The following is a 17,128-nucleotide window of genomic DNA, read 5'->3' on the forward strand; positions in this document are numbered from 1 at the left end:
CAGGGAAGGGGACTATGGGGTCCCAGGGGATAGGGTAGGAGGGGGCAGTCAAAAGAAAGTGATATTCCAATGAAAGCATGGGAAAGAAGAGTCTTACCATGGGGATAAATAGGGAAAGAGTTTTGTAGGCTTAGAGATGGAGAAATACAGAGGCTCTGAGGCTCGAGTGTGCCTGCTGTGAATTCATATTAATATATTAGAGCTGAAGTTTAATAAAATTGACTTTCACTGCTTCATCAAAAGCATTCTTAAGTGAAAGTCATCTTTTGTTTTCAGTACTGCAAATGTGTGGCTATGAAGAATACAGTGGTTCCTGCAATATTTGGGTCCCCCTGCCTTGATTTGTGCCAGCAGTTTTACCACCATTGCTTTTGTACTATCAGTGCAAATATCAACACAGTATAAAAGGCAAATGACATCTTAGAATTATTACAAAAATAGTTTTGACACTTGGGTAACTGAAAGGGTCTCAGGACCACCCCCTGCAGGGTTGCATGAACTACACATTGTAAATTATTGTTTTATATTACAGATTCCTTAAGGGAAAAGATTGACTTTTTCTTTTTAAAAATTATGTTTCTTTATGTTCCCTAATTTGAAACTCATTTACCCAATTACAACAAGCAAATGTATAATGCTCCAAACATTTTTTAGTCTTACAGACATTATGTCAGTCACATAGGTATGTGTCAATTAACTCTTGCTCACAGAACACAAGATCTTCAGTTCCTCCTCTATCTGGCTGACAAAGAAACTGTAGACCCTCTTTTAAAAAACAATTGAAGAATTAAGGAGAATGTTTAAAATTTTATTAAGAAATAGAAAACATAATTTTTTGGAAGTATAACTTTTAAGCCCTTTAATTCATAAGAGTGCATTAGAGTGGCTATGCAATTGCAGTCCTGTTGCCATGAACACCCTTGATATTTTGGCAAAGAAGAAATAGGCTTTGGGAACGTCATGCTTCCCTCATTTCTTTGAGACACTTATAAACTCGAGTAAATACATTCAGAAGTCAGAAATAGACTTTTTAAAACAAATTGGCCTAATATTTCCATATGGCTGCTTTTATTTTAAATGTAAATGGGATCTATGAGAATGATTTCTATAAATGCTTTTGTTTTCCTGATATTTTAAATGTGTAAGTTTTCTGGCATGCTTTGAGACTTTACATATCCCCCTTACAAATATGAATTATTTTGCAACAGTCCTAAATAAATGATTGAGTCTATGAAGGCAGGAGGGTATAGCTCAAGTGGTAGAGCACATGCTTAGCATACATGAGGTCCTGGGTTCAATCCCCAGTACCTCCTCTAAAAATAAATAAATAAACTTAATTACCTTCTCTCACTAAAAATAAAACAAAGAGTCTATGGGAAAACCACAGCCATGAATCCATGGTATGTACACTGAATCATCCAAATGGTAGGGTTTCCATTCAGATGGAAATCAGTCAGACGCCTGTCATCACTGATTCCTCATTGAGATATTTATTTCTTCATACAGCTCTGAGTTACTGTCTAATGTCCTTACATTTCACCCTCCAGCACTCCCCTTGAGCATTTCTTGCAGGGCAGGTCTAGTGATAACCAACTCCCTCAGCTTTCGTTTATCTGTGAATGTCTTAATTTCTCTCAGACTCTTGAAAGATAGTTTTGCCAGATACAGGATTCTCAGTTGACAGGTTTTTTCTTTTAGCATTTTGAATATACTGGCCTTCTGGCCTCCAAAGTTTCTGGTAACAAACCTGCTGGTGTCTTATTGAGGATCCTGTGTGTGTGACAAGTTATTCTCTTTTGTGGCTTTTGAGATTATCTTTGGCTTTCAAAAGTTTGATTATAATGTGTCTCAGTGTGGGTCTATCTCAGTTTATTTTACTTGGAGTTGAGGTTCTTGGGTGTTTATATTCATGTTTTTCACCAAAAAACAATCTGAAGCTGTCAACAGTTATTGCTGGAGAGTGATGGGTAGAGTCTACTTTATAATTAACAACAAATTAATAAAAGTAGAGTGTTCTTTCCAAATTTTTTATATAAGAACTTGGAATCTCTGTCTATAACACTGGTGGATGTTTAACTATGACATATGAGGACAAATCAAGGCTTAAGAAGTCAGTGGACCAAATTGAAAATACAGCTATTTTAGAGGATATAAAAAAGAATACTGGGTTGTATAACCAGATTTTAACATTACAAATCTGACAAGACATCTTTTTTTGCCATATTGTGAATTAACACTAAAGTATCACATAATTTTTCAGCCATTGAATTTCTAACTCTGACTAGCTTTTCCTGATCAAACTCTTGGTGGTTCCTTTCCCCCAGTTTAACTTATTCTTCCACCACCAAACTCCTACTCACATTCTTAGGCCCAGCCCCTAATTTTCCAAACACTTTACTTATAGGCAGTTAATCATGGCCCCTCTCTGCTCTCTCTGATTATACAGTTACCAAGCTATGTCATTTTCACTCGCTCATATGTCTCTCCATCTCCAGACAAAGAGCTTCTTGAGAGACTTTTGTTACTTTCTTTGAATCCCCAACAGCTGGCACAGTCACTGGGACATGACAAGTGCTCCAACACATTTGAGGAAGTATACTGAAATTAAAAAAAACTCGAAAGTCTATACAGAACAGCCAGTAAAAATTTAAACAGTATTCATGAGAAAAGAAAAAGAAGACCAAGCAAGCACTGCTTGGCCTGAAGAAGAGACATTAATGAGGCATTTGTTAGTCTTTAGTTTATAGTGAATTGTAAATAAAAAGATGCTAACCCTGAATGAGTTTTTACCTATGTAAAGTTCACTTAACTGTACACAATTAGTGCACTTTATGTATGCTATCCTTTAAAAGATGAGAGAGAGAAAAGAGAGAAAGAAGGGAAGGAGGAAAGAAGGAAAGAGAAAGAAAGAAAGAAAGAAAGAAAAGAAAGAAAGAAAGAAAGAAAGAAAGAAAGAAAGAAAGAAAGAAAGCAAGCAAGCAAGCAAGCAAGCAAGCAAGCAAGCAAGCCAGCCAGCCTAGCCAACTAAGGAGGTGAATCAGAATACTCAGACATTGAGACATAATGATAAAAGACTAGTCGTAAGCATTGAATCTATTGTAATATAGAGATTGAACAATGTGGAGGTTAAAGTAATAGAACAGAACATAAATGTCTTTAGAATTTAAAGGTAAATAAAACTAAAGGGAAAAGAAACCATTTAAGTGTGCTAATCTTCTATAGCAGAGAGTCAATAGATACTGTCTAAAGCTGAAACATGCCATTAAACAAAGATTCCAGCAGGAGGGAAATTGCCGTACAGTTGTTTCCTCATCTACCCAAAGGATTAAACCAGAGAATGCCTTTGAATGCTATTGAGTTAAGTTAGATATTAAGAACTACCTTCCTAAAATAAAAATTGAGGACTATCCTTTCTGTAAAATTAAGAAAGGCAATAATCTCCACATTAGATATTTTAAAGTTTAGATGACTGTTGTCTGTCTGCAGTTTTAAAATGAGACCAGAGAAACTCTAAGGTCATTATAAGCTATTATAGGTTCTTGGTTTATGTCAGAAAAGATAAAAGGAGTAACGGAAGCCCAGACCCTCTCAGCTCCTCTGCAGCCCACCATCTAGCCGTTTACCCAACTCTGAGAGCAAATCAAATGGAAGAGAGATGAACCATTCAGCCAGGATAGCCCCAGTGCTCAAGCAAGTGGGCACAGGTGAGGGCAGGACAATGAGCCCAAACCCATCTCCAGACCCTCAGGGTTAAGATCCAGAGAGGAAGATTTACAGAAAGACTTTGGGAAAGGGGGTAGTAGCCTTTATAGACACTAGCCCTACTGGTTGAGGAAGAAGATACAAGGATCTGAACATAAATTTCTGGGCCTAATTCCTTTTTTTTTTTTTTTTTTTTTTGTCCGGCAGCAATGAGGACATTGAACATGATAAAGCAAGACAAAGAAAATGATGACACATTCATCTTACACACACACATGTAACCTCAAGCATAGATGCCCTAAGTATCCCACACCCTTCACCTGCACACTCAAGAGCCTCCCCTCACTTACCTACCACCTGCCTTTCATTCACTTCCTCCCTGTTTCTGGTTCTGTTACTCCAGCGTTTCTGCTCAGACATGAGCAGAACTCCTCCATCTGTCTCTTGACATCAACAGGCAGTCTGTAGCTTTGCTGTCAACATGGAAACTTTGGGACATTGGGCAGTAGAAGGGTGGGGCAAGCTTTGATTGACTAGTGACTGTCAAAGCTTGAGGCAGAAAATCCAGCTGGTAAAAGAATTAGGAGGCAGAGAAGGCACAAAACAGGAAAAGAAAGGGAAACTTTCTGGACATATTGTTTTGGCTGGAGAATGTGTCAGAAAGAGAGGCGAAACCTGAGCTTGTTGGTGTCACTGCCCTTCCCCTTAAGATGCTGAGCCCTAGGCTGTCTCTGAGCACTTCATTGTGTCTTTCCATTCAAACATTAATGTGATTGGAGTGCCTGGAACAAAGTCACAATGTTCCAGTGTCCCAGTTTCCCCATGGAGGATATACAAAATGATGAGTTATCATAGGCTTCAAGTTCTTTATTTTTCAGCTGCTGTTACTTTATGCTTATAGGGGTCTGGAAAGCTTGAAGTTTTTCTGTGTTTCTGCTCCACCTCCACTTTTAGCCATCCCTGTATGCCTTTGCCACAGTGTGTGTGTGTGTGGGGGGGGGGTCGCCACTCACCTTCCCCAACCCCAGTGGTAAACTGCTATTGCTTATTACTTGGTGCTAGGCTAGTTGCTGGGTCTTGGGTGGTCTGTTTTCCTGATCCAGCCTAAATTTTAGGCCAGGTTTCTTCTTCCTGGGGTTGGAAGTAGGGCTTTTTCAAGGTTCCTACCCTTCTACCGTATGGCACCCAAACTGCCTCATATTTGTGGTTGGTCTTTAGCAGGAACATTGTCTTTCATTAGCAGCATTAGCAGACATCTGCTCTGTATTGGTGTAGGATTTCTGGGCCCAAGATCATTTCCTACTCCCTTCCCATGAGAGAAGGTTCTTATTTCTATCCTTCCCTCAGCAACACCAAAAAAAATCTCTACTTCTGTCTGGGACTAGAATGTTTCCTATCCCCTTGCCCCCTGCCCCTGCCACACACTCACAGAAACAGACAGGTTTTGTTTCTATTCCTTCCTTACATGCAATGGAAGGTGTGAGCCTTGGAGGTAAGAGGGCTTGTTGCCCCTGCTCTAGTGGCTTAAAGCTTTTAAGAGAAGGGTTTGGGAAAGTGGGGGAGGCTTTCATAACAATAATTGAAAATATTTATTTAGAAAACACTGTTAGTTGGAAAATAGCAGAAACAAAAAAAGAAATCACATTTCATATAAGCAACAGAATACTATGCTGAGTTTAGTTTCACAATAAAAGCCACACCAATTTGTATGTGTGCCCAAGAATGGGAGTGTGGACAAAGAAAAAGAGAACTGAGATAGAGGTAGAAGATAACTCTTTTGCTTACTCCCTCCAGTCTTGTTTGGAGAGGAACTTCTGGAAAACCGTAAGTTAGGATAGTGCTAGTCTACTAGTATGTCAGAGGCAGGACCAATCTAATCTCTTGAAATACAGATGTGTATCATTCCACCTCCCTTAAGGGGGTTTGGTTCCACCAATGAATAAAGTTCCTAATTCTACACTAAGTTCATCCTTTGGGACATCCATCTCATCTCCTGCTTCTTCCCCAAGCTTCTTCCACCAGGGTGCTTGTATATGCTTCAGGGTGGTGAGGTGGGCCTGCTTGGCTTTGGCTGCCACAGGCCTGGATCTGCTTAAGAAGAGCTCAGGTTCTTTCCCTTCTGCCTCCTTCAGACTTGGTGCTTCTGCAGTAAACAGAAAATAAACAGAGGAGTAGAAGAGTTCTGTAGCAAACAAACAGGGATTTGCAAACTACAGAGTTGGGACTTTGCACTAGCAGGCAGGAACAAGGTTCCAATTCTAAATCTATTATATTGCTAGCTGTAGATGGCATGTGACTATTCACAGGTTGTAGGCCCCCATTCTGTGTTTAAAAGGAAAGAATAAAAAAAGGGGTATTTTTTTAGGTTTTGTTTTTCTTTTTTTAAGAACAAGAATTTTAAAAATAATAGCAGAACCATCTCTTATAGATGACAGGCTCAGTTACAGCCACCTATCCATTCAAAAATACAAAATTTGCAAGTAATGGCACTAAACAGAGGATCCTGCCCATTTTGCTCCACAAATACTAAAAGTGTTTCAGAGGCTGACCGAAACACTGGCTTCATGGATGAGATCTCTCATTGAATGTACTAGTGGTTGTGAGAAGCAGATGAATTAATTTTTGTGAAAATACTTCATTAAAAATATAAAATGGCAGTGTAACGACTGTCATCATCTACTTCTAAAATGTGATCAAAAGCTTTTCAGACTATATAGTAGAATCTTGTTAGTAGGGTTCAGCATCTTTAAAATCAGTAACTTTGAGTTTGATACATATGAAAGACAGCAAGGCTGAGGGAAGAAGTCAAGAAGGTTCTGCAGCATTTAAAAGCACTGTGTACTGATATGATCTAGAAGTAGAAATTTCTGAGGGTAAGAGATGGCTAATAGACCACGAAATGGTGTTTTCCTTCTGAAGATTTTGGATGTCACAAAATCTTGAATAGGCTGTTCTTTTACGGAAGAAAAAAATGGAAAGAGCACATACTCATCAACTGTTCAATGTTGGTGCTGATCTGAGCCATCAGTGCCTCCCTGTGCTGTTGGGCTCTCTCTTGCAGAGCCCGACCCATGAAGTAGTGTTGCAGTTGTTCTTGTGCCTGGGAATGGAGCTCCCTGCTGGTCACATCTGATACCTCAGAGCTCTGGGAACAGAGGACAGAAAAAATTGTCACATGAAGGACACATATGTCAAAGTACGTTTCACCCCACCACTTAGTAGAGGTTCCAGAATGTTTAGCTGTCTCTCATCAATGGAATATTATGGTTGATGTCAATCTTGTACTCTTGAACAAGCATTATTATAGCCTCTTAAAAGCAGCTTTAAATGAAAATGCAGGTGGGCAACTTTCTTTCTGATATGCTCTCATGCCTCATTTCCTCACACCATATGGTATTCTGGGAGAAGGGATAAGAATGAGAAGTCACAGAGAAAATTACAAACGGCATGGTAAAGACACTAGCTTGGAAAAGGAGTAACAAGACCAGCCCTTTTGTTCTGGACCCCACCTGATAGACTATCTCACTTCTTATCCTATCCCCACTTATCCAAGCCATAATTTCACAGAACAAGAGATAGAATCATTCAATGGACCATATTCTTTTCGTAGTCAGCTACTTTAAAGGGAACTTAACTAATTAGTTTGGACAAGGAAGAAATAAAGCTGAAGTAAAGCTTTGAAGCTGATAAAGCTTCTGACACCACAGGTTTCTCAAATATTCCAGTTCCTGGATCTTTGATGCAGTCCTGTTCCAGCTAACACCTTACTTTTCAGCCACAGAATTTTAAGCAGCTGTACTAGAGTATGGCTAAAGCAGCTCTTCTTTTAAATAGGAGTATGCATCAGAATCACACACAATACATCAGAAAAACCAGAGATCAAAGACCAAAGCCTAAGAGCTAAAACTACAAAACTCTTACTACAAAAGATACAGGAAGAGTTTAATGACAGATTTGGCAATGATTTCTAGAATATGACACTGAAGGAACTGGCAACAAAAGAAAAATTAGACAAATTGGACTTACCAAAATTAAAAACTTTTGTGCATCTAAGGATACTATCAATAGAGTAAAAAGGTAGTATACAGAATGGAAGAAAATATTTGCAAATCATGTATCTGATACGGGACTAATATCCAGAACATACAGATAACTTCTAAAACTCAACAACACAAAAGCAAATAACCTGATTAAAAAATGGGCAAAGGACTTGAAACATTCTGCCAAAAAAAAAGATTATATATATATACACACACACAAATAGCGAATAAACACATGAAAAGAGGCTCAAAGTCACTAATTATTAGAGAATGCAAATCCAAATCACAATAGCACTTCACATTCATTACGATGTGAAAATAATAAATGTTGGTAAGGATGTGTAGACAGTCTTGCTCATGCAGCGTGGAAAATGACTGACTTGAAGAGAAGTCTCCTTTACTATGCTTCTATGGTCCATGTAATAATTATAAGAAGACGCCAAAGCCATTAACTCTATGGTAAAGCAAGTGCACTACCTTGTATCAACAATAAAGGTACATAATACAGCTGAGACACTTCTTTGTTGGTGAATATCACGCACCACAATAATGTAACACCAATACCATGGCACAGAAGCCTACATACTGGATGTCTTCTGACATAGTCATCCACTTGCTGCTTCAGTTCAACTCTGCGTGCATCAGTGAGTTCTCTGAATCCTTGCCAAGGAGCAAATAGTTTTTTTTTCTTATGGCACTTTGCTAGGAACTTAAGAGTCTGAAGAAAGAAAAAAGATCTGTGATTTTCTTCCCTAATAGAACTATTTTCTTCCTACAATAACATATGGTAGTGACAACACTACAATAGTTGTTAACTCTTAGTGTATATAGGGAGAAGGATGGGGTTGTGACAGGGGTGACAGAGGACAGTGACCTTCTAATTATATTCTTCTGTAGTGTTTTAATATTTTTACAAGGATATATTCATGTATTATTTGTACAGTAAGCCATAAAGAGAAAAAAGTAGAAAATCAGCTTTGGGTTCTAGTCTTTAACTCTAGTCCCTTATAAACGGTATGATTTTGGGCAAGTCACTTGATCTCTATAGGACAGGTTCTATGTCCACAGAAAACAAGAACTCCAATTCTACTTAGCCAAAGGACTGTAAAGATCAGAGAGACAATATATAAGACAAAGTTTGGTAAATGAATACTCTTTCTCATGCCCTTCAGAATAAACTCCTGGTGAAAGAAGAAATCTTGTAACAGGCAAGATTTGGAGACAAATTTGAAGTTATTCTGTCCAATTTTTTTTTCACTCTCTCCTTTCTTTGTAGTTTTTATTTTCATTAAAGTTACACGTTCACATTGTCTCAGGCAAGGATTGGCAAGTTATGGCCCACAGGTCAGATCCAGCCTGCTGCCTGTTTTTGAATGACCTAAGAATAGTTTCTTATATTTTATATGGTTACAAAGCTTAAAAGGAAAAAAATTATTTCATGACATGAGAAAATTATATAAAATTCAAAATTCAGTGTTTACAAATAATGTTTATTGAAACACAGTGTATCTCACTTGTTTACATTCTGTCCACAGCTTCAATTGTACTTATATCCTCCTTTTGAGAGATTTTCTCCTTTTCTTCTATTCTTCCCTTTTTTTGATTTTTATTCTTTGTTTCTCCTTCTATCTTTCCTCTACCTCCTGCTTTTAGTACTACCCTAGGCTTACAATACTATGCTGGGAACTTCAGAATAAAGGTTCCAGAACAGAGGATTCTCTGCCCTTAAGATCAGAAAAGTCCACCTTGACTTCTCTGTCTTTTTTTATTCTTTGTCACTTCAGGACTCTCTAAAATTATATTTATCTCCCAATTTTTTTTTCTCAACTACCAATGGTTTGTTTCAGTAAGTGCTTTTGTGGTTGGTCTTTAACGGATATGTATATTAGTGCTATAGTACTTTGTGCTATAATCAACTAGCAAAAATTAGCCATCACTCTGGCTCTAGAGAGCAGACACCAGCAAACATCAGCTTCCTTCTGAGCTTCTTAAGAAATGAGAAAGCAAGAAATGAATATCCTGGAGCATTGAAAGGGAAAAGGCAGCTAATTCTTCTAATTTAATTCCAATACTATACCACCACAAAGAACTCCAACCCATCTACGTAAGGATGTGTAATTTGAAACTAGCAAGTTAACATAGAGTTTTCTTGATTTTTAGCTACCTGACAAATGAGCCCTCTGCCTTTGCACAAAAGAAGGGACAGAAGGTAAACAACAGTTCTTGGCCTTCCTGTGCCAAGGACACTAATAACTAGTTCCTCCTGAGGGATAAGTTCAATGAAATGATATTCCTACTTCCTTCTGTGAAACTGATGAATTATTGTTTTCTTTTCTTTCTTATCAAGATCATTTGCAGTACTAATAGAAATATAAAGGGAGTCAAATATATAATTTTAAATGTTCCAGTAGGCACATTAAAAAAGTAAACAGAAACATGTGAAATTAATATTTTGCATATACTGAGTTACATAAGCATAACAGTATATGTAAAATACTAGCATTCCAACAGGTAATCAAAATTTAAAAATTAAAAAAAACCAAAATTTAAAAATTAAGGTGATGTTTTACACATTTTTTCCATACCAAGTCTTCAAAATCTGGTATTTTCAACTTACAGCACAGTTAACTTTGTACTGGCTACATCACATATCAAACACTCAGTAGCCACAAGTGGTTACTGGCTACTTAGTGCAAGTCTGTAGTATATCTTAGAAATGGATGCTTCAAAATGTGGCAAAATGTGTCCTTTATTGCCCTGTTGTAATTTTTTTCTATTTTCCTTTTCCTCCCTTTTCTGTACTCTGTCATTTTACTTTTTCTTTTCCCTCTTTGAAACTAATCCTCTTCTTTCCTATTTCTGACTAGCTCTGCTTTCAGTTCACTGTTATTTTCAGTAGTGAGTTTCAAAGACATGAAGGCCATCTAAACATGACCTAGACCCATCGTTTTTGTTTTTACTTCAATGGAGACTCATATTCCATTCTCTGGGTGAAGAAATGAGGTAAATGTGACTACTTTCCCCCCTCTTATTCCAAAGGAAAGTGTGAAAGCCAGAACAACTCTGCCTTTATAGCCCTCAGATATCCTGTTGTGATGATGTCCCCTGCTTCTCTCTCTAGGGAATGGTGAACAAACTGGAGTATCTCACTTTACAGTAGAGGACCCTTTTACAAAGTATTGGACTTATCTAAATTAGGCAAGATAATAAGACAACTCAATAAGGGCCAGGCTGATTCTTTGACAGGGAAGAGTTTAAAAAGAAGGTAGCCATGAAGTAAAGGTATTAGAAAGGACCCACTGTCAGTTTGCAACACTGATATTCACAGGTTAATGCTTAGATGGCCTTATTTAGCAGAGGGTAAATAGTAGGTGTGGATGTGATTCAGTGATGGTACAGGACTGTTTGTTGCAGATATGGCCTGATATCCCTCGAAGAGCCTGAGGAAGAAGGAGGTAGCAGACATCTCTTCCTATTTCCCTAGTATTTACTCTGTTTTTTGAATGGCTTTAAAAAAAATCTTTGTAAAAGGTTAATCAGAGAATTCAACAAAGAGACTGTTCAAAATCTATCACTGTGAAAAACTGAAATTGATCTGGTTTAATAAGGGATTATAAAACTAAATGCTGTATGACCTAAAATCCTAATATGAAAGGATCCACTTATAACTATGCATAAGTAAATAACTGGATATTAGGAAAACTGGTCATTAAGTGAAATAGGCAGCCTTGTGCTATGTATTTCCAAGGCAATAAAATATTACTATGCTCCAGATAAATCCCAGGAAAATTAGCATTTAATACCACCATTCTACAATTCAAGAATTATAATGATCTAATTATACCTAATATATTATCTGTGCATTAAAAAACATCAAATAGGCATTTGCATAGGACTATGCAGTTGACAAAATACCTTGCCATAAATTAGGTCATCTAATCTACACAGCAGATGAGTGAAAAAGATAGGGTAGACTTTGCTCATCAAACACATGTTAAAAGCTGACAATAAATAAAACTTAAGTCCTTATCTTTGAGATGCCCATAGGTCAAGTAAGAAAGAAAAAAATTAACAAACAACACTGCATTATGGTAAATAATGTATAAGGTCTATGGAAATACTAAGGACTGAGTGTCTAAATCATTCTGGCCAGTGGTAAGGAGGTTCTCACTTTATAGAGGGAGAAAGTAAGGTTCAGAAAAGCTTAGTTACTTGACCAGGACTTTACAGCAGATAAACAGCAAAGTCAGGTATGAACCCATGTTTTTGCCTCCTAGTCCAGTACTCTTTGTACTACATCAGACTCACTGCTCTCTGAAGTGTGACAGCTGCTTTATATTCCGTAAGAGATGGCCTCTGTTGGCGAAAATTTTTCCTTTCCCTGTACCCTCTCCAATGTTTCTGGATAATCAATGCTGATTTCTCTTCTATTTCCCGATTATGTTTTTCCACCTGACCTAAAAAGATGACAGACACTATTACAACATACTCACTTCTATGCTTTCTGAAGTTCTGGAATCAGGAAAATGAAAGTAACAACAGTCTTGCAGTCTTTTTATTTTTTTCAATACTGCTCACTGATTTTCCCAACTTTGTTATTTTACAATGTAAGATTTTAAAAACAAAGAGCTCTAAAAGCTTCCCCAGATTAGGCATCTTCTTTAGAAAAAAAGACTCATATAATTTTTTTGTGTCAGAGGAATGAGAAAAGGGCTAAAAATCTGATAGCAAAAACATTCAGAAAAAAGATACACAAGTAAATAGTTAAGAAGACTTTCAGTGCCACCAGAGGGAAAGGGCAAATCATGTACATGTGTTCCCTACTCTGTGTGATTCTAAATGTCTCTTTAGTCACTCATTTGATTCTACAGATGATTTTATTTTTACTTTCTGGGAGTTGGTCAGCATATAACCCAGGGTTAACAGTAGCTAAGTGAGAGAATAAGGCAGTAGAAGGTAATAATAAAAAAGGATATATCTGAGAAATAGTACAACAAATTAATAGAATTTAGTGACCAACTAGAACTAGACATGTAGGTGAGAGAGGAAAATAACTCTAGGGTGTCTTACAGATAGGAAACTGAGTAGACTGTTGGTGGAATTACCTGAGATGAGGAATACAGGAAGAGGAAGTTAGTGGGGGCAGATAATGACTAGTGTTACGGATACTTGTAGATAGCTAAGTAAAATCAACCAACAGGCAGCTGGCTACAGAGCTGTGTTATTCAATGTAGTAGACACCAGCCACAAATAGCTACTTAAATTTAAATACAGTAAAATTAAAATTTCATGTGCACTAGCCACATTTCAAGTAAATAGCCACCTGTAGTCATTGGCTACTGTATTGGACAGTGCAGATATAGAATATTTCATTTTGTCAAAAGTTATACTGGGCAGGTTTGGTCTACAGCTTAGCAGAAAGGATGACAATGCAGATAGGATTTCAGAGTGCTAAACACACAGTTGGTAGTTGAAGCTACAGTTATGGATGGGAAGAGCAACATGAGAATAATGGGGTAAGGATGGAACTCTGGAAAACATCTATATTTTAGGGAAAGGAAGAGAAATAAGAGGCTATAAAGGATACTGGGAATGAGTACCAAGAAGGGAGGGGAAGAACAAAAAAAGAATGCTGAAACAACTCAGATTTCCAGACTATACTTTAATATTAATTTCAGCTTAGTGTGTCAAAGGTGGTAAGAAGGTTCACAAAGCTTATCCTGGGGTATAGGTAAAGTTCTGAGGGCAGAATGTAGCAATAGTCTAACACCTTACTTAAGTTCAAGGGGTTCTTTCTTTATGTCACTGACAGCTATCTTTAAGCATAAAATTTTATGTTTCACTAATTTATCTGAAAGAAAAGAAAAACTAGTGGAGAGATTGCTCATCATCAACTAATAGGCCTTAATTAGAAAAATCAGTAACTTTTTTTGACTTGAGAGATTTAAGGTTTATCTAAAAAAGGAGAAACAGGGAAAGGTCCACATTTAAAATAAGAAATCATCAGGTAGCTAGGAAATTTATTTATTAAGATACTGTAGTCAGTCTTTCACTTATAAAACTGATACTGCCACGCACCTGGATGAACTACTTCGAGCATACTCAGTCGTATTTCTCGGGAAAGTCTCATGGCTCTCTGCCTTTGAAGTTGCACTTGTAATCTGCGATCTTCTTCTTCCTTCTGCCTATTTAGCTTCAGTAACATCTTTGTTCGTTTAGATCTGTGATGGAAACATTACCTTACACACAATTTTCATAATCATATGTCTACTCAAGAAGTATATGAAAAAAGACAACCTCACTAGTAATCATATAAATACAGACAGAAAAAAAAACTTTAAAGATAATTCCAAGTGTAGTTAGAATGTGATGAAATAAGTTTTCATGTGCTGCTGCTGTACAACCTTCCTAGAGAAATATCTGGATATATGCATCAACATATGTATCAACAGCCTTAAAAATGTTAACCAATTAATTTCATTTCTAATAATTTTCTTAAGGAAAAATCCAGTATGTATGTAAATAATTAAGAATGTTCTCCACAGCATTACAACAGTAACAAGTTGAAAATAAACCATATGTCCCACAATAGTGAGTTATATAAATAAATACTGATTCATTCACTGGATGAAACTCTATAAACTATGAGAAAAATAGTTTCAAAGAATATTTAGTAATATAGGAATATACCCACAATCTACTGTCAAGTGAAAATAAAATCAGGATAATTTATGAGATTCAAATTGTGTTTAAAAATATATATTTACTTATATAGAAAAATAAATAATTAAAATGCATTAAAATTCCAACAGGGATTTTCACTGCATGTGATTATAGATGGCTTTAATTTTCTTCATATGTTTACCTATTTATCACTTATTAATTATTTTTATAACCGATCATAGAATTTTTCATGTGGCTGCAAAATTTTTATTCAGTTAGCATTTCTATATTATCTGCTTTTATTCACCAAAATTTCTCCTCAGCTCTTTCTGTCTATAGTTTTTTATTACTTCCTATTATCACTATGTAAGGAGATCACAAATGTTAGTATACAGTAAATATACTCAAAATGCCTTCAGATACCCATACAAAAAGAAATCAGACAATTAAAATGAGAAACAGACTGCAATCTATCTCTATAGATTTAATTTGCATGTATCCACTCAAGAGCATTTGCTTTCTTATAGATTCTTAGAATTAAATGGCCAACAAATGTAGTACCTTGGCTACAGCTTTGGAGTCTTAACAGGCAGACTTCATACTGGTGTAGTTAGAGAGGGTTATAATGATTTTAACTCAATTTCTTTTGAAACAGCAAATACAATTAAGTATAACACAACTTTAAAAGGAAAACTACAAAATGATTTTGATAATATTTTGTATGTATAGTTTTTGTTTTCTTACAATTTCTTAACTGCTACCAATTACAATTTAAGTTTTCTCTGGCTTTCTACTTAAGCCAGAGTTGAGCTGAGGATTTATTTGTGTCAAAACATCTTTCTTAACCCTATTATCAAAGGTAGAGAAGACCTCAAGTATGTGTGTGTACCAGAAGGAGAAGGGGTTCTAGAGAGGATGTAGGGCAAGCTGAATAGTTTCTAACTATCTCTCCTGCTCCCTTCGAAGTGCTGGGGATCAAGTAAAGAAAGGCTCTTTCCTTCTTAAAGAATGGCTAACGGAAACTTGACTCTCCCAAAGAACTCCCCTCCAAAACTGGGTTGTATAATAGTATATAGATAAGAATGTTTTGCCCTTTACCTACTTATAGAGGGTAAAAGAGAACAAGCCCTAAACAGAATCTACTTTCAAACTGATTAACAACAAAGCAAAACAAAAAACCACCTGTTTCTAATTTCTAATTGATTATAGATTATAATGTCTAATACTGCATTACTAATATTTTTACTATACTATAGTATGAGAAACATAGTAATCATTAAAACCACATTGCTAAGACATTTAACCTGTCAGAAAACTGGGTTTGAGAAATAGCATAGGTATGCAGGTTATGAAACTAGCAAAACTGCAAAGACCATGTAGCATACAGGTAGAAGTAAAATACAAACCAGGAAAACAGTAGACAAGTGAGGTTCAGTGATTGAATAACGACAATAAATTATAAATATATGTGCTTCTGAATTCACGTGTTTTAACCTACTGTTTTGAAAACATTTATTAGGAATTAATGTGATTTTGCATATTTTCCAACTCCCCTTAGGGATATTCTAGATATTCTGTGGGTAAAGGTTTCTATAATCACTCAAAAATTAAAAGATTATTAACGTAACTGGTTTCTTTGTGAGAAAAAGTAGCCATTTGACTATCTGGAATTTGTACTGCACTTCTGAAAAGGAAGACTGATATCATATTCTCAAAATAATTTACCTAAGTATGTTTCATGATTTACATTTAATTAACATGAACCTTTACCATCAAAGAGAGAGCTGACCTAAGTATCTGCTGCCAAGACATCAGGAATTCTCCAGAAATTTCTCTGTCATAGAATACGAAGTATGAACCAGAGGAGACCCATATAGTTGATGGGCAAAGTAGGTCATGGGTTCTGTTCATTATTAACTCAACAAACATTTGAGTGATTGCTGCCTTAGGTGAAGAGAGAAGAAATACAGCCCTTGAGCTTAGTTTCAAGGAGAAGTTGAAGGGTAGTGGAATATGCCAGTTTGGCATAAAGACTGTTTTGTGCTGGAGGCAAATGAGAATCAAAAAATGCAGAAATAAGCCTTCCCAGAGCTTCCCTTAACTAACTAAAAACAGAAACATCTGAGAAATGAAGACTGCCATAGATGCCATGGCCATGAAGATGGAAAGCTGGTGCCAAGACAGATCTACAGAAATAACCCATATCTTCCATGAGTTTCCCCAATATATCTACCTTCCCACAGTTTGCTGCCCTTGGAAGCCTGAAATCTTTTTCTTTTCACCTGCCATTTTTCTATAAATGTATTGTTCTTTTTTAATATCTATATAAGCCCAAGTTCTAACCACCCCTTTTAGTTACCCATCACATCAAGTTTCTTGTGTGAGTGCTGCACACATTAATAAACTTTTTCTCTTTTTAATCTGGTATTTTTTGGTCAGTATAATTTTCAGGGCCCCAGCCAATGAACCTAAAATGGGTAGAGGGAACAATTATTTCTCCCCTACAAAGTCAAATAATTATAAATAAAAGACCTAATATCAGCACCATGATAGAGGTAGGTAAATTGTGAGCTTTCCGAAGGTAATTGAAATAACTGCTCCTTTAGAAAACCTTGCTGAGGAGAAGGGTACTTAACAGAAAACAAAGTTTCTGACCAAGAAAATGATTAAATAAAAAGAAACCACCAAGAAAGTGCTTTAGCAAGGATGTGACAGTAAAAATG

The 17,128-nt window shown here is 36.5% G+C and overlaps 1 protein-coding gene across 5 annotated transcripts in view; it reads right to left on the minus strand.

Annotated features, from left to right (window-relative positions):
• Positions 1-787: 787 nt before the first annotated feature.
• IQCB1 (IQ motif containing B1) overlaps positions 788-17,128 on the minus strand; it is a 39,470-nt gene continuing 23,129 nt past the window's right edge. For 4 of the 5 annotated variants that reach the window (XM_010970884.3, XM_010970882.3, XM_010970883.3 and 1 more), the window contains 5 exons: positions 13,821-13,963; positions 12,051-12,199; positions 8,329-8,460; positions 6,691-6,847; positions 788-5,845 (listed from right to left, as the gene is read on the minus strand). In XM_010970884.3, coding sequence (XP_010969186.1) covers positions 5,616-5,845; positions 6,691-6,847; positions 8,329-8,460; positions 12,051-12,199; positions 13,821-13,963 — 811 coding nt within the window. In that variant the 3' untranslated portion in view covers positions 788-5,615. The remainder of the gene's footprint in view (positions 5,846-6,690; positions 6,848-8,328; positions 8,461-12,050; positions 12,200-13,820; positions 13,964-17,128) is intronic. The other variant, XM_045507201.2, reaches the window with a different exon arrangement.

The sequence above is a fragment of the Camelus bactrianus genome, chromosome 1 (genome assembly GCF_048773025.1).
Source record: "Camelus bactrianus isolate YW-2024 breed Bactrian camel chromosome 1, ASM4877302v1, whole genome shotgun sequence".
NCBI lineage: Eukaryota > Metazoa > Chordata > Mammalia > Artiodactyla > Camelidae > Camelus > Camelus bactrianus.